The sequence below is a fragment of the Neomonachus schauinslandi genome, chromosome 8, assembly GCF_002201575.2.
Source record: "Neomonachus schauinslandi chromosome 8, ASM220157v2, whole genome shotgun sequence".
Classification (NCBI taxonomy): Eukaryota; Metazoa; Chordata; class Mammalia; order Carnivora; family Phocidae; genus Neomonachus; species Neomonachus schauinslandi.
Window position 1 is genome coordinate 138773472 of NC_058410.1, and position 18674 is coordinate 138792145.

At 40.1% G+C, this 18674-nt stretch overlaps 1 protein-coding gene across 2 annotated transcripts in view; it reads left to right on the forward strand.

Moving 5' to 3' along the window:
* Nucleotides 1-18674, forward strand: part of CDKAL1 (CDK5 regulatory subunit associated protein 1 like 1) — a 671286-nt gene that overhangs the window by 100206 nt on the left and 552406 nt on the right. For both annotated transcript variants that reach the window (XM_044917193.1, XM_021696901.1), the window contains one exon: nucleotides 8546-8630. In XM_044917193.1, coding sequence (XP_044773128.1) covers nucleotides 8546-8630 — 85 coding nt within the window. The remainder of the gene's footprint in view (nucleotides 1-8545; nucleotides 8631-18674) is intronic.

Genomic DNA, 18674 nt, shown 5'->3' on the forward strand with positions numbered 1-18674 from the left:
TGTCATGTATATGCTTCCAGAAGTTTTCTTTACTTAGAATGGAATTTCCCTTTGTAAAAAACAAATACAAGGTCTCCTGTCTTTACCTTGCTTTCTTTTACCTGATGATTTAACAACGATTATTATAAATCAGCATTTACAGATTTATCTTGCTTTTTGGACAGCTCAGTGGTATTTTAGCAGTAGTCTCATAATTTATTTAAATGTTTTTCATATAATGGATATGTAGGCTTTCTGGATTTTTTGCTTTGTCAGTAGTGTTCACTGAGATTTTAAAAATTGATCATTGGTCTCTGTATATGTGTGTCTATATATGTGTGTGCCTATATGTGTGTCTCTAAATATGCATGTGTGTGGTACAAGCAGGTGTTAGAGAAATTCTGATGCACATTTAAATTTTTGAGAGCTATTTCCACATTGGCATTCCAAAGTGTTTCGTGAGTGTAGACTGCCATCAGCAAAGTTACCAGTTTCTCCATTCCTTCACTAGCACTAGATAATATCATACCTTTTAATATTTTCCAATGTGATATGAGAATGTAAGATTTTATTTCATTTTGCATTTAAAAATTGAGTGACATCAATGTATATCAGGATCAATCCCTAACAGATCAAAGATCTACATGTAAAATCATATGTGTTTTAGGAGAAAACATTGGTAAACTCCTAGTAATCTGGGTATAGAGGAAACTTGCTAATTATGACTCAAAATCCAGAAGCAATAAGAGAATACGTTGATGAATTTGATATCCTAGAAATAAAAATACATGAAGAAAGTCTATAAAAAAAGTAAAATGACAAACTGGAAAAAAATGTAATCTATCATAGACAAAGAATTAATATTCCCTTTGTGTGTGTGTGTGTGTGTGTGTGTGTATTTGTATTTATTAGTAATTAAAACTTGAGATAAAAATGACTGTTTGACCCAAGGGAAAAAAAATGAGCAAAAGATGTGAACAAATGGAAAACATTTTAAAAAAATTGCAAATAACCCTTAAATATATGAAACGATGTTCAACTCATTCATAGTAAGAGATGTGCGTATTAAAACTTCCCTGGATCCAGTTTCTGAGCAGATTGGCGTAAGTACAGAGGTTTGATAACTCCACAGGCAGTCTCGGGCATTGCTCACAGAAGTGCAGGGTGGTACACCCTTTTAGAGAGGGATTTGAAAGGGTAACAGAATGACATACGGATTTACCCCTTGACAACAATCCCACCTTTTTGGACTTGATTCCAAAGGTAATCTTGGAAAAATACAAAATGATGTATGCACAGGACTATGCATTATAGCACTGCTTATCATAGTGGAAGCCTGAAAATAGTCCACTCCTGGTGCCCAGATGCCATCTGGCTGGTCCGAAGTTTGTTCCCTTCCAGATCAGTCCTGGTGTCCCAGGTGTGACACTGGCAGTATTTGGCTGACATGCAGATGATTTTCAGCTGCATATCGGGGTTTATCTGTGCTGGAGGCCGCACCCAAGAAAGGTAGAAATCTTTCTGGGATCCTCTTCAGGCCTCCAAGCCGGGCATCTTCTGACTGCCTCTCCCTTGCTTGGTTCATTGTAGCCCCTCTGCCTTGTGCTTCTTTCTTAACTGCTCTTCTCTGACTGCTTCTCTTCCAGCGTCAGGAGAACCTGACGTGAGTGCTCTGATTAAAGCAAGACCATAAGGTGTTAACTTTCTCTTTGCAGATATTTAATCTGATGGCCAGGTCATCCACCAGTGGTAGTATGCTTGAACATTTATTCAATTTTGGGTGATGGGGTCCTGGAAAGGCAGGTCTTGTGGCATTTCTTGATTGTTCTAGATGCTAGACACGCTAAACTAGCTTATTCCTGTTTCAGATGCCATTCACTCCTACCTTGTTAATGTTAATATTTGAGGTTGGGATGTACCTTAAAATTAATAAGAACGTGATGCAGTTTTCTACCCCATCTTGAAGAGCTGTTACTAAGTCGATAGTGTTTCTGATAGGTGTTGGCATCTTAAAACCAAGAAAATGTGTTTGTAAGGGGGCAAAACAATAAAGAGTTTGCATTCTTTATTGGCAAATAGCCATATACGGTTCCTCCTCTCTCCCCTTTTGTAGTGTTTGCTTTCTGTGTTACTTAGTAAAACAAGGCCTGTGAGTGATTGTGGGTTGGCACAGAGATGCAGATAATTCTTTTTTTTTTTTCTTTTTTTTTTATTCTTATGTTAATCCCCATCCATTATATCATTATTTTTAGATGAAGTGTTCCATGATTCATTGTTTGTGCATAACACCCAGTGCTCCATGCAGAATGTGCCCTCCTCAATACCCACCACCAGGCTAACCCATCCTCCCACCCCCCTCCCCTCTAGAACCCTCAGTTTGTTTTTCAGAGTCCATCGTCTCTCATGGTTCGTCTCCCCCTCCGATTTCCCCCGCTTCATTCTTCCCCTCCCGCTACCTTCTTCTTCTTTTTTTTTTCTTAACATATATTGCATTATTTGTTTCAGAGGTACAGATCTGAGACTCAACAGTCTTGTACAATTCACAGCGCTTACCAGAGCACATACCCTCCCCAGTGTCTATCACCCAGTCACCCCATCCCTCCCACCCCAACCCCCACTCCAGCAACCCTCAGTTTGTTTCCTGAGATTAAGAATTCCTCATATCAGGGAGATCATATGATACATGTCTTTCTCTGATTGACTTATTTCACTCAACATAATACCCTCCAGTTCCATCCATGTCGTTGCAAATGGCAAGATCTCATTCCTTTTGATGGCTGCATAATATTCCATTGTATATATATACCACATATTCTTTATCCATTCATCTGTCGATGGACATCTTGGCTCTTTCCACAGTTTGGCTATTGTGGACATTGCAGATGCAGATAATTCTTGAACTTTTAGCATGTAACTTAATTTTTATTCCTTTTCCAAATACTTTTTTCTCTGGATTTCTTTTTTTTTTTTTTTTAAGATTTTATTTATTTATTTGATACAGAGAGAATGAGAGACAGAGAGCACGAGAGGGAGGAGGGTCAGAGGGAGAAGCAGACTCCCTGCCGAGCAGGGAGCCTGATGCGGGACTCGATCCCGGGACTCCAGGATCATGACCTGAGCCGAAGGCAGTCGCTTAACGGACTGAGCCACCCAGGCGCCCCTCTCTGGATTTCTGTAACACCATGTTTTCTAATTTTTTTATCCTCTTTATGTGCTGCTCTTTTCCCATCTTACCTTCTCTTCTAGATCTTTGAATGTCCCAGTGTCTTCTACTGCTTTCTCTGTCCAATTTTTTTTCTCCTGTAATCCCTTGTTGGGTGAGCTCATCCATTTCCATGTATTCAGATATCTTCTGTAGGGTTTTGATCCTCCCATTTGTATATCCAGCCTGAAAGAATCCCCTGAGCTTCGGTTTATTTTATACCAGTAGCCAATCAGTATTTCTAGTTGGATATTTAATAGGGATCTCAGACAAAGCATGGGCCCCCCAAAAGCCCTGTTGATTCTCTTGTCCCCAAATCTGTTTCTTTCCAAACCTTCCTCATTTCAGTAAACAGCACCATAAACAAACTGAGGCTCAGGCCCAGATTCCTTCCGTGTGCTTCCCACTTGATTCCTTCTTGCACCGTTCCTATCTAATCTATCAGTGAATTCTCTTGATTCTGCCTCCAAAATAGGCCCACATTTGCCTTCTTTTTTTTTTTAATATGTTATTTATTTATTTATTTGAGAGAGAATGAGAGAGAGAGAGAGCACATGAGAGGGGGGAGGGTCAGAGGGAGAAGCAGACTCCCTGCCGAGCAGGGAGCCCGATGCGGGACTCGATCCCGGGACTCCGGGATCATGACCTGAGCCGAAGGCCGTCGCTCAACCGACTGAGCCACCCAGGCGCCCAATGAAACTTTATTTATTTATTATTTTTTTATAAAGATTTTATTTATTATTTGACAGAATGAGAGAGAGAGAGAGCACATGAGAGGGGGGAGGATGAGAGGGAGAAGCAGACCCCCTGCTGAGCAGGGAGCCTGATGCGGGACTCGATCCCGGGACTCCGGGATCATGACCTGAGCCGAAGGCCGTCGCTCAACCGACTGAGCCACCCAGGCGCCCCCCCCCATTTGCCTTCTTGCTTTTGCCATTGCTGTGACCCCAGTGCAGCTCACCATGCTCTTTCTGGGTGTCTGAGATTTTAAAAATTGATCATTGGTCTCTGTATATGTGTGTCTCTAAATATGCATGTGTGTGGTACAAGCAGGTGTTAGAGAAATTCTGATGCACATTTAAATTTTTGAGAGCTATTTCCACATTGGCATTCCTACTTAGACCAACTCATCAGCTTCCAACTGGTTTTCCTGTCTTTACTTTTTCCCCATCTGTAGTCTTCATGGCACTTCTAGAATGGGCTTTCCGAAGTAGAAATTAGCTGTGTGAAACCCAGTGGTGACTTCCTGTAATTTTTACAGTACAGTGTGAAGTTCTTAACTTGCCAAATACTCTGGTTGCTGCTTGCCTCTCCGACCTTTCTATCCCCACTTTCCCTGTGTCCAGTCTCTCTGGTCCTAGAACATGACAAGCTCGCTCTTATTTCATGGCCTTTATACTTGTGGGATTTTCTCCTTGAAGTGCTCTTTCTTCTGGTCTTTGCATGGTCTTTTATTACTGGAGTCTCAACTCAGATTTGAGCTCCTCTAAGTGAGACCTATTTTGACCTAATTATTCTTTGTCCATTATGCTCTCTTATCATCTTAGTAGCATTGACCAGTATCTGAAATTACCTTGTTTTCTGTGGTTTGTTTTTATCAGACTTCCTCCTCACGACTTAAACTACCTTGAGGGTAGAAACTCTTCCCACAGCCATATCCCCTGTGCCTGGAATAGAGAGCCTGGTGCATAGTAAATCCTCATTGTGTGATGATGGTTTACTGACTGATTTATGCTTATAAATAGTATTTATGTATGTTTTGACAATATCAAGTAAGATGTACCAACACAAAACTGAGTTTGGAAATAATTGGATAAGAAACTCTTGTGTTCATTGGAAGGGACATTTCTCTTTTGAGGGGTGGTCAGAAAGTTGTGTAATTTTATAGGCATCTTGGTATATTCATTGGATTCCTGCTGATTGCGGTTAGATCACCAAGCATAGTATTCACTTTATTTTGAAAGTCTGTACATTCCAACATGGACAGCATTTCAGACAAAGTAGAATAGTTGCCTTATTTATTGCTGGAATTCTCCTTGAGAGGGCTTTTGTTGTAGTATGTATGGTAAGCATTGTCTTTACCCTGAGCGGTGGCTGGATTGAGTAGAAGAATGTGCCAGGACACAAAGCTGGCATCTGGCACAGATCGTTCTGTCTTTAGGTTTTGTTGGTTTATTTTTTTTTTAATTTTAATTTTTTAACTAATTTATTTATTTTAGAGAGAGAGAGAGCGCATACATGTGTGTGCAGGGAGAGGGGCAGAAGGGGAGAGAGCATCTCAAGCAGATTCCATGCTGAGCATGGAGCCTGACGTGGGGCTCAATCTCATGACCCTGAGATCACGAACTGAGCCGAAACCAAGAGTTGGCCACTTAACTGACGGAGCTATCCAGGCACTCCTATGTATCTATCTTTCTTTCTATCTATCTATCTGTCTATCTATCTATCTGTCTGTCTGTCTTATCTATTTTAAGATTTTATTTATTTTGAAGAGAGACACAGCGAGAGAGGGAACACAAGCAGGGGGAGTGGGAGAGGGAGAAGCAGGCTTCCCGCGGAGCAGGGAGCCCGATGTGGGGCTCGATCCCAGGACCCTGGGATCATGACCTGAGCTGAAGGCAGATGCTTAACGACTGAGCCACCCAGGTGCCCCCCTATTTGTTTATTTTAAGTAAATGCCGAGTCTTTATTTTTTTTATCATTTTTTTTATCAGACATCCATGACTTTTTCTTATCTGTGCAATACATTGCTCATAGTTTAGCTTTGTCTTTCAAAATTCAGCATTCACTCAGTACATATTTAATGGATATCTATCAGGTACCAGGTGCCATATGTAGTAAGTGCTGGGCATATAACTGTGAGCAAGATAAAGTCTCATCCCTAAGTATTTGTTTACCTTGTTTAGTGTGCCAGGGTATTTGAATGTTTATTCTGTGCCCATCAATGTGTTAGGCCCTGGACATTCAGAGGGCAGCAGATAAAAATGTTGTCTTCAGTATCTCTTAAATAGTAATAAAGACAGGTTGGAAAAAGGAGTTATTTTAATACAGAATGTAAAGAGCTAGAATGGTCGATGCCCAGTCTGCCATGGAGGCAGCTACAGACCTCAGGCTGCAGCCGAAGGATGAGTAGGAGTGAGCCAGGTGGATAGGAAACAAAGATATGCTAGCCGGATAGAGTAGTGTAGGCCTTAGGAATTCCAGGTGGTTTGGTGTGGCTGGAGGGACAGATGAATGTAGGGAGAAATTAATATTAAAGTGGGGGAGGTGGCTGGATCTGGAAAGGCCTCGAATACCACTGGAAATCATCAGAAGATTGATACTAGAGGAATGTCTTCAGGTGGCATTGTGGAGAATAAGTGGGAGGGAACTAAGGGAGGTATGTAAGTACCCATCATTTCTGAGTTTGAGCAGGGAAGTGACATAACCAGATTTCTTTTTTTTTTTTAATTTTATTTATTTATTTATTAGAGAGCAAGCAAGAGAGAAACAGCATGAAAGGGGAGAAGGTCAGAGGGAGAAGCAGGCTCCCCGCCGAGCCGGGAGCCCGATGCGGGGCTCGATCCCAGGATCCCGGGATCATGACCTGAGCCGAAGGCAGTCGCTCAACCGACTGAGCCACCCAGGTGCCCCCATAACCAGATTTCTTAAGTGAAAGATCACTCTGGCTTTTGGGAGGGCAAATAGACAATGGGGTGTGGGTGGGGGATAGGAATGGAAGGAGTGAGACCGGTTAGGAGGGATAAATAGTAATAGGCACTTTCCCTTTAATCGATTCAAGAATTTTTTGTTCTTGTTCTTGTCTCTATAAAAATATTTCATCATTTTTATAATCAAATGTTTGGGGAAAAAAGTTTTTTGCCAGTTTACCGGAAGCTTTGATGGGCTCGCATCCGTTTGGCGTAATGCTCTCACTTGAAGCTCCCTTCCCATGTGGAGAATGTGCACACAGACATCTGTTTGTCCTCCTGGTTCTTCATGTCAGTGTACCTTAGCCTCTGTTACTACGTTAGTGTACATGGAAGGTGCTGCAGTTGTCAGTTTTGGTTTTCTTTCATTGTGGCAGTCCTGGTTTAATGAGTACGTCCCGTTGGGCGACAAGGTAGTTGGAATAGCAGTAAACACTTCAGTCACTGACAAATTCCTTTCATAAACTGGATGGGTTTGGGTTATTGGTTGCATTCCCAGTGAGTTTATCACAGTATGGTCGTCCCTCTCCCTTATCTGCGGTTTCAGTTACCCGCGGTCAGCCAGAGCCCAGAAGTAGATGACCCTCCTGGGGACGTATTGTTCGAAGGTCATGCAGTAGCCTCCACTGCGTCCCAGTGCGTGTGTGTTCCCCTCACCTCATCTCCTCACGTAGGCACTTTATCATCTCACATCATCCCAAGATGAGGGGTGAGTGTAGTACAGAGAGACCTGTTCACATGAGTTTGTTTTACAGTATGTGGTTATAATTGTTCTCTTTTGTTATTAGTTACTGTTCTTTTCTTTTCTTTTCTTTTTTTTTTTTAAAGATTTTATTTATTTATTTGAGAGAGAGAGAATGAGAGACAGAGAGCATGAGAGGGAGGAGGGTCAGAGGGAGAAGCAGACTCCCTGCCGAGCAGGGAGCCCGATGCGGGACTCGATCCCGGGACTCCAGGATCATGACCTGAGCCGAAGGCAGTCGCTTAACCAACTGAGCCACCCAGGCGCCCCAGTTACTGTTATTTTCTTACTGTGCCTAATTTATAAATGAAACTTTATCACAGATACTGTATGTGTAGGAAAAACTATAGCATCTATCGGGTTCAGGATTATCTGGTTTCAGGCATCCCCTGGGGGTCTTGGAATGTGTCCCTGCAGATGGGGGGCACTACATACAGAACAATATTTGATCAAATTGGTGAGAGGAATGAAAGGCTCACTTTGAGGTAAAACATTAACTTTTTCAGGGAAGACAAATTATATTTTTAATAACTTCTTAAGCTGCAGAATATTCAGTATCTGATAATATCTGTGCCTGAAACGTGTTGACACAGTCCAAAAGGGGGCAACGAATTTGCATATTCAGAAGGAAAATTAGGCCAGTTCTACTTTAATTTTTGGAAGTTTTAAAATATTCTCAAGTATTGAAAATAAAGGAAGAAAATGCTTATTTTCTTTATATTTTAAATGAAAAGATACAGTGCAGGTTATAAATTTTTATATTTATTTCTCACATATATTTCCATATGCTATTTAGCAGTTACCGCATGTCAGGCAGGTATGGGTTTACTTGACTGCCCACTGCTTCTGTCTGTGTCAGACTAGGCTCGTGGGTACTTTGGAATGATTGAATGTGAGACTGAAATTTCTTTTTTATATTTGTTTTTTTAATAGAAAATGCATCAGACGCCGATTTATGGCTCCTGAATAGTTGTACCGTTAAAAACCCAGCTGAAGACCACTTTAGAAACTCAATTAAGTAAGTGGAATTTGCTTTTTCTTTTTTTCTTTCTTTCTTTTTTTTATAAGTGAACTTAAGAAGTTCAGGAAATCCACTTTTAAAAAATTCCCTAATAATATAAATATTTAGTATGTATCAAAAAGAGTAGGAGTTGGACTTGTAAGATTATACTGTTTTGACTTTATCTGATAAAGAATGAAACTTTACTGTGGACTTTTTGGATAGGTGATTTGATTATCTGTGAGGTTAGCTAATTAAAGGTGATGTGAATATTTGTTGAGTATCAACCACGTCCTCTTTTCAGGGAATCCAGTCCACATTTTTTGTACTGATTTGAAACAGTCCTTCCCTCTTTTCTCTCTTCTTCCCATTAGCAGTATGCTTGATGCTAATAATGCCCGGCCTCCAGGGGAATCACAGTTCACGTAGGAGAAATGCATATGAATCCTTGCTTCTTACTGTGTTCCCTCAGGTTCAAGTGAAAGAAGTGTCCTTTTTCACGTGTGCTCTAAATCTTCTCCCACTCACCTTCTCAGAAACCTCGCTTTATAAATTATGTCCTCATTTTCCTGTGTTTCCAACCTCTCTTAACCCCATGGATGCCTTCTCCTGGTTACTGAAACCTGCTCTAGGGCCCCCAGTTAGCTGTTGTCCTGTTTTCCTTCTCGCCTTCCCAGCCGGACCTCTCCTCGCTTCACACTCAAGCTCAGCGCCCATGGCTTTTATCATGAAATACATCAAACCAGATATATCAAAAGTTTATGAAACTTACACAGTTTCCATAATAATAATAAACTTAATGCCTGTATATCTACTACCCAGCCTAAGAAATATAACATTGCCAAGACTTTAGAAACCACCATGTATCCCTGTTTAAATCATATCCCCGCGAAGTCATTTTTACCTTGATTTTCGTGCGTCGTTCCCTAACTTTTATTAGTAAGTTTATCATTTATGAAGAGTATCTCTAAACAACGTGTGGTTTAGTTTTGCCCTGTTTTGGACTTTGTTTATTGAACTTCATGCTCTGTGTGTTCTGAGGTTTGCTTCTTTTCCTCCTTAGGATTTTAGATTTATCCTTTGATGGATATAAAATAAATGGCCATTCTTACATTTCACTGAATGAATTTGTCACCATTTACTCATCTTACTACTGATAAGAGTTTTCCCAGCGTTTTGCTTTTATGAACACTGCTGCTGTGAATATTTTGAATGTGTTTTCTGGTGTGCATGTGCAAGAATTATTTTAGGATATGTATCTAGGAGTTGAATTATTGGATCACAGGTGTGTGTGTGTTCAGACTTTGGTAATGTCAACCTCTTTTTCCTGAATGGGGCATACCAGTGTTCACTCTGAGCAGTAAGGGATGTGTGTAGTTGTTCTGCATTCTTTCCAATTCTTCATATAGTCAGATTTTTAAATTTTTGCCAATCTTGTGGTACAGATGACATCTCACTGTGGTTTTAATTTGCATTTCCATGATTCCTAATGATGTTGAGCATCTTTTTATATGTTTATTGGCCATTTGGATTTATCATTTTTGTGAAACAGCTTTTTAAATATTTTTTCCTGTTGAGTTGTCTTTTTATTATTTGTGGGATTATATTATATGTATTCTGTCTACTAATCTTTCCATGTTATACAGGCTGCAAACATCAGTTGTGGCTTATCTTTTCACTTTCTTTAATGGTATCTTATGATGAAGAGAAATTCTGGGTTAAAATTTATTTTTTTCTTTTGGGTCTGTGCTCTTACTATTTAAGATGTCTTTTTTTATCTTGAATTTAAGATATTCTCCAGTATTGTCTTCTAAGTGTCTCATGGTTTTTACTTCTTATATTTATGTTTATAATCCGTCTGGAGTTAATTTTTGTGATGTGGTATCTGGAAGGAGGTCCAATTTTATTCTATTTCCATGTAATCACTGAATTTTTTCAGTATCATTTCTTGTTTCTTAAAAATCCATTCTTTTTCCTTTTGTCTGTATATTACCCACTCTGTCATGCTGAGTGTCCGTGGATGTTTGGGTCTGTCCCTGGGCTCTTTCTGTGGTTCCATTGACCTCTTTCTTTATTCTGGCATGATTCTACACAGTCAGTGAATTATATAGATACATATTAAGTCAAAATATTTGTTAATATCAAGAGTGTCTTGGCTTTTCTTGGTCCTTTGTCCTTCCATATAAATTTAATATCAGGCTCCGAGTTCAACAAGGAGAATACCGTTGTGATTCTGGTTGTGATTAGAGCAAATATCTTGATGACTTTGAGGGGAGAATTGGCATCTTTCTACATTTTGAGTCTTCCAGTTCATGAATAAGGTATTTAGGTCTTCTTTGACCCTCCATGAATGTATAATTTCTTCGTACAGCATCTGTACATGTTTCAGATCTTTTCTCCTAATAATGCAGGGACAGCTGCATTATTCCAGTACCATTTATTATTATTGTTATTTTTAAATCTGTCCTTTCTCCTTTTACCTGTGCAGTACTTTTTTTTTTTTATTGTTATACTACTATACAAGGTAATTTAAAAGAAATACTCATTTTCTAGCTGTGTTTGCTCCCTTGGTCTCTCAGGATTAATTCCCGCAGCAGTGTGAAGGATGGCCGGGCGCAAGGAAGAGTATAGCTCAGGACCCATGTCAGGCAAGAGTCGTAGTAGCTGAGGAGTTGTTGGCCTCATTCATGTGGAGGCGCTTGGATTTGGAAGGAAGGAGTCGACTTAAGGAGGAAGAATTCTTTATACTTTCAACATTGTTGAGTATGACTCTGAGACCCCTGGCTTGAATGCAGTGGGGAATGCCCAACAGGGAGTTCACTCGGAGGGAAGACGTGTTTTGGTTTTGAACAGGCCGTTATTGAAGTCACAGCTAAATACTCTGATAAAGTGATGATCCTATTTGATCCTTATCAAGCGCCTTCTGTGTGCTGGGCACTGTCCGAAATGCTTTACTTCAATTGGGTATATCACCCAGCTTAATTCTTGCAGTCTGTCACTGAGTTGTAGGTTACGGTTTTATTCTGCTTATACAGATGAAGCGTCTGTTTTCCAGAGGAAGTTCTCTAAGGCTGTTCAGTTCATAAATGGTGGAGTGGGGACTTTAACCTAGGCCGTCAGACCAGAGTCGCTGTGTTTAACCCTTTTATTCCTGTGCTTCCCAGGTAAAGCCGTCAGGTAAGCAGTTATCAGAAATCAGGACTAAGAGATAGGGAGTTCATATTTTTTGCATAGAAGTGATAGTTGAATGTGATGGCATCCTCAAGTCAGAAACTACAGAAGGAACAGAGAAGAGTTCTTACTGGCCCTGTGGTGGGAAGCAGAAGGGGTGGAGGTGATGTGGGGTGGGCACAGGGGAGTGGAGTCGTGGTCAGGAGGAAGAGGACGAGGACGAGGAGGAGGAGGACGACGAGGAGGAGTTGTTACAGCGAGCCGAAAATGATGATTACCAGATGCTGCTCATTTCCAAAGAATGCTTTTCATTTTATGAGAAGTCTGTCATGTCCCCAGGTTATCTACTCTTTCCCTCGGGGAAAGGTAAATAAGATGTAAAGATATTTTCGTGCTGCTGATACCCCCTGAGTACAGAATCCAGAGAATTAATTTCTGTGATTCTCAATTTTGTAATGTAACTGATGGCTGTGCTGCTAGACTGTTTCTAAAAGTTTATTTAAAACTGCAAAGGTAACTTGTGTCAGTGGGTTTTGTTAACTGCATGAACTGTGTAGTGAGTGTGGTTCTCAGTAATGATGCGGTGTTTGAGTGATTAAATTAAGCCATCCCATAAGAAAACTGTCATTTGAGCACTGCAGAGCTGGTGCTTGCAAGCATAGGTTCCCTTAATGCACTCTTCTGCGTGATTGAAAGGAAGTGTAAGAACAGTACACAGGTGATTAAATGGTTTTCTTTTCTTTTTATGGTTTTGAAGGCTTTTGGTAATCACAACTAGTTCTTGTTAACAGGACACCTATGATAGCATTTGATTTGTTTCCACAGTAAATATAATCCGGCAAAAGACACGATAACAGTTAACACTGAGAAAATGTCAAATTCCAGTGACGTGTGTACATTTAGGGACATTCCGTGATAGAATACCTTCCCTTGTCAAGCATTTCGTTTCATTTCGATGCCTTCTCCCTTGTCATCACCATCCCCTAACAAAGAAAAAGATGAAGATGGATACTTCGCAAACTCTAGTGTGCCTTACGTCATGCTACATCATTTCCCTTTAGCCTCCTCTCTCACGTATTTCTTTTTAACGAGAGTGAGACAACACTGAAATTCAAGGAGAGGCTGATGGAGTGTTTCCCTTCTCCTTGCTCTGCTTCACTTAATCCCTCATGCTCAAATTCAGAGATTCACAGAGATGAGTCTAGATCTCGCACAAATAATGATGGCTTCACTTTGCCGCTCATTCCTGAGTGTCATCATTTCTGATCTTCTGCTTTTGTGTCTCTTCCGGTGTATTTCTGGTATTTAATAATTGTTTGTCTTTAATTACTTATCGCCTCATTTTTCTCTGTCTCGAGCCACCAGGCGGTCAGGATCTCATTTTAACAGGAATGAAGAAAGACAACTCTAAGGGATTGACTGTCTTTTATGTGATTAATATCATTGATATTAAGATTCATGAATCATTGATCTCATTGATTAAGATCCATGCATTGTATAATCCTGACAAGATAGCCATAGACTGATCCGCCCCCCACCAGTGGTGGTGGTCAAACTTTACAATGTATACAATATTGTGGTGAGTGTTATTTAATGTCGGTCAGAGAGAATATTGGTTTAAAGTTATTTGGAAATCTTCATTTTATAAACTAGTGCTGCTGATAAAATGTTCGGCTTTAAATAATTCCCTAATCTAGGCAAAGTAATGTACCCGATAGGAAAATGGCTGTCTGTATTAATCTGTAGGCTCTACTGCTCTCTTCTAGTTGATCTGATTATGAGGGTTTTTAGTGTTTGTGTTACTAGTATTTAGTATTCAGATTGATAAAAGAGTAGGAGTTTTAGTAGCAAAAATGGAGTTGAGTGATTTTTTGGGGGGAGGGGCTGCCTTTTGCACTTTGAAATCTTAAATGCTGTTGCCTTCACTAATTTTGAAAAAAGTCGCTAATAAGCCCCATATTTTGTGATGGCAGCCTGTTGGATGTATACTCTTTCTTCTTGAGCCTTTGCTAGTTGCCCTGTCCTTGTTTTATTCATTACACCAATTTGATTTAGACAATATGGCCTTTAACTTGAGGGGCTCTTGAATAAATGAAAAAGATCAAAAGTTTCAAAAAAAATAAAATTTGCTCTTAATGAGAGTATCAAATAAGAAAACTCCTTTGGTTAATGCTTTATAGAAATGTGGGATCTTTTCTCTGCCACCTAAAGGAGGTCATTCAGAGGCTGGTGAAAATAAACACATCTTGTGTGTTCCATATAAATGACAGAAAGAATAGCCAGCTTGCTTTGATCATGGACTGTCAACCTCTCTTTGACCTTGTGTTTTACTAACCCAGACGGGCAGTGTGGTTTAGCCATACTGATAGTGGATAGACGAGGATCACTAGTTCTTTGAACCACCTTTGCTATAGAAATAAATGGTATTGTTGAAGGGATGGTTTAGACATCTGAGTGAAATTACTTGAAAGAACAATTAGAATAAAAGGAGGAGTGAACAAAGCAGAAAAGTTTGTGTTGAGACAGAGAGTATTTGCTTTGTATAACATATTTTGTCTATAGGAGAGCTCCTTATATAATGTTTTGTTGACAGAACATAGAAGTTGTTGGACGGTCATTCTTATTATGAAATTATTTTTTTGCTTTATGTAGATTTAATGTGCAGTTCTTCATTGTGATAGTATTGTTTCAACTTGATTTTGTGAAATGTTTTCAAAAAAGCCAACTTATGAAGAACAGAGACGTGCTTGGCCTTTCAGTTAGTAATTATCCAGTTTATAAGGAAATAAAAAACTTGACCGATTCTATTGTTAACCTAGATTCACTAGCAATAGGTTATCTTTTTCTTTTTCTAATAAAAGTAATTGGCACGGAAAGAGAAAAGTAACAGTAGGCTTTAGTTTTGGTCTTTTGTAAAACACAGGTCAGATAACACAAGTTGTTCTGTTAAACTTAGTTTTTAATACTGTACATTGTGGATTTTTGTTTTTAACTTAGATGTTTTAATTTTGGTTTTTCTAGTTGTATGAGATGGCTTTGGTTCATTGTCCATTTTAGGTCCTTGCTTAAACTGTTTGTGGCAGCCCCCTGAGTGTCTGTGTGATGTTATCACTCACAGCCTCGTGGCTTCAGTTTTTCCTGCTCACCAGAAAGTTTCCCTCCATACGCAATGTTAGTTCAGAGTTTTGGACCGTTTGACTGCGTATGTGTCATAGACCAGGTGTGGGTCTCTGAACAGTGCTGTGCTGAACATGAGTTTACATTTCCTCCTACCATTTTTTCCCCCATCTCCTTCACTTGTTTAGATACTGTCTTTCTGCTGATTACTTGAACATTTCTGTTTCTGACCCTTCTCTCCTTGTCCAGGATCCAGACCTGTGCATCCCACTGCTTCCTGGCCTTCTCTGTTCAGATGACTCACGGACACCTGCAGGCGTGCGGAATCCCCGCGCTACATACCTCACCTCTTCCCCAGCTGCTGTGTCCCGTCCTGTTGCCTGTGCTGTTTGCTTGCACTGTCCTCTCCCAGATAGTCTGTGAATTTTCTTTGACTCATTTACTTCTGAAATACCTTTTCCTGGGATGCCAGGGTGGCTCAGTTGGTTAAGAGTCTGCCTTTGGCTCAGGTCATGGACCCAGGGTCCTGGGATCAAATCCTGCGTCAGGCTCCTTGCTCGGCGGGGAGCCTGCTTCTCTCTCTGCCTGCCGTTCCCTCTGCTTGTATTCTCTCTCTGATGGATAAATAATAAAATCTTAAAAAAAAAAAAAAATAGGGGCGCCTGGGTGGCTCAGTTGGTTAAGCGACTGCCTTCGGCTCAGGTCATGATCCTGGAGTCCCGGGATCGAGTCCTGCATCGGGCTCCCTGCTCGGCAGGGAGTCTGCTTCTCTCTCTGACCCTCCCCGCTCTTGTGCTCTCTCTCTCCCATTCTCTCTCAAATAAATAAATAAAATCTTAAAAGAACAAAAAAACAAAACAAACAAAAAAATAAAATAAAATAAAAAAAATTATCTTTTCCTTCCTCCTTTTGAGCCCTCTTCTTTTTTCTTTCCCTCAATGTTACTAGTGTTGTGGTCCTTACGTGGTAATAAATGTTCCTCTTGGAGCTTGCAGTGAACCGCTGTGTTCTCAAGTTTCCTCAGATTGCCACGAACTAGACGCACATCTTCTGACTGTAATCCTTTCTCTCCGTTCCTGTTGTTACTCACATTATCTCTTGCTCTTCATTTCACAGCAGAACTTCGGCTTGTTCTCAGCTGCGTTTCTGGACTAGTCTGTGCTCTGCCCTCCTTCACACCCTGTGCTGGGTCCTTCCCAGCCACGGAGGAAGATAAAATTTCTTAGTGTAACAAGGTCTTTGTCAAAATCTCTTTCTCGCCTCCCTAACTTGTTTTCCTGCCACTCCTTCATAGAATTCTCTTTCTCCCCGACATGATATAATTTTGTGTTTGCATATAGTCTTCCTTTTCCCTGGAATAGGCTCCCCTTTCTCCCAAATGCATGCATGTGTGCACGTGCACACACACACCCCCACACACCCATGTAGTCCTGCCTGGCAACCTGTTCATCTTTTGGAACTCATAACAGAAGTAATATCATCTGTAAGGTCATCTCCCTTCTAATTCCCACCCTTTACCCCCAAGGTCCACAGAGTTAATCACCCTCTATTCTCTGCTACTTCTTGATCCCATACAAACATCTGTTGTTGAATATTACATTTTATTGTTTGTTTACATATTTGGCATTCTACTAGACTGTGAGTCTTGAGGTCAGCTTACTGACCTCAGGAAAATTCTTTTTTTATGGAGTTTTTGACCCTCTGACTCTACTATGTAATGATCTTCCTTTTCTTGGGAAACAGAAACATTAATAGACTGCTTGTCAACTCTTCTAAGAATGGTCCCCCAAGGCCCTTGTGAATCCCTTGTCGGAGACAGTCTTTATATTTGCAAAGAGGAGAGACAAAATTCTAATTTTCAGATATCATTCCCTCTTTTTAAGAAATCATGCTCTTTTCTTTTTATGTTTTACTTATAAACTAGGAGGAAACCTGCCCTTTGTCCTAAGTGAGGTAAGAAACTTGTGTTTATCATTGTTACTCTGCATTTTCTTTCTAGAGGGAAGTAGTAAAAGGGGTAAGAAATCTTTTTTTTTTTCCTTCAAATTTTTATTTAAAGTCCAGTTATTTAACATTTTATGTAATATTAGTTTCAAGAGTAGAATTTAGTGATTCATTACTTACATACAACACCCAATGCTCATACAAGTGCCTTAATCTCCATCACTCATTTAACCCATCCCCCTGCCCACCTCCCTTCCAGCAACCCTTAGTTTGCTCTCTGTAGTTAAGAGTCTGTTTTATGGTTTGCCTTTCTCTCCGCTCCCTCCCAAATTCCATAATGAGTGAAATCATATGGTATTTGTCTTTCTCTGACTTATTTTGCTTAGTGTAATGCACTCTAGCTCCATCCATATCATTGCAAATGGCAAGATTTCATTCTTTTTGATGGCTGAGTAATATTCCATTGTATGTATATGTACACACACACACACACACACCCCACATCTTCTTTAACCATTCACCAGTTGGTGGACATCTGCGCTCTCTCCATAATTTGGCTACTGTTGATAAGGCTGCTATGAACATCAGGATGCATGTGTCCCTTTGAATCAGTAGTTTTGTATCCTTTGGGTAAATACCTAGTTGTGCAGTTACTGGATCGTAGGGTAGGAATTCTTGTCGCTTCTTGGAGTGGTCACTTGGTCAAGCTGACAGACGTTGAGCTGTGAATGGCAAGACCTTGTTCTCCCTGGCAAACTAAGTAAGCTGGGCCAGCTTCAGGACCTTGACCCTTGGCTCAATTGAAGCATCTCATCTTGAGTCAGAGGAGAGGAAAGAAAGGTGTAGATAAAAACCTGGTAGGGATTTGGTTGAGTTTGACACACAATTTTAATTACTCAACACATGTTTGTACAGTTAGGTTGAACTGATTCTTCCTTTTTGGGGAAGAGAGTTTGGCATCATTCTGTCTGTGCATCAGCATGTCATTGTGAGTGTATTATTCTATGTTAGGTATATAAATTATATAGCTATGTTAATATCATAGCATTTATTTTACATTTGAGTATCAAATTGCTCAGTTTCACTGAGTGAGCAAAAAACATCAGCTAAACCATCAAATTAAAAAAAAAATCAACATGGCTGTTGCAGGGGAGAAAGCAGAAGCATTGGTAAGGTTAACTTGAGAAAGGGTGTTGTGAAGGAGTCAAACAGTAAGATCTCTGCAGACAGTGATACTGTTGAAGACCACATCTCTCTGGAGAAGTTGCTTAGACGTTAGGTCTTATCATCATACCATGTGGAATTAGTATTGTTCAAGTCTCAAATCATGGTTGTGTTTAGTCTGTTTTCTCTTGTTGCAGGGACTTTGTATTGTTTTTTTCCGCATCAGCTTGTCTGAGGTTAATAAAGGTGTTGGAGGAACATGCGAGCTCTCTGTTGAAGGGTGAGAGTCGTATAGTGTAGAGCAGATTTTGACTCATTCCTTGTTACAGGCTTTAGTCTGCTTGTTCCCTAACTGAGGAAAGACACAGAGATGAGGAGGGTACAGAGAGATTATTATGTCGTGTACCCCAGTAGAAACTTGACTGGAAATAAAGGAGAAGGTGTATTTTGGGGGTGAACTTCTGGTTGACTTAAATAAAACCAGATGAGGGAATGGTTAAATTTACAGTTGAAGGATTAGTAACTTATTTTGCAAATCAGGAACAGAAAAAGCAGTTCAGATGTAGTAAGTCATTTTAAAATGCAAAACTGAGTTTTGTAGTTATCTAAAATCTTTTTGGTGAATAGTATTTTGCATATCTCATGATGACTGTTACATCAACAGTT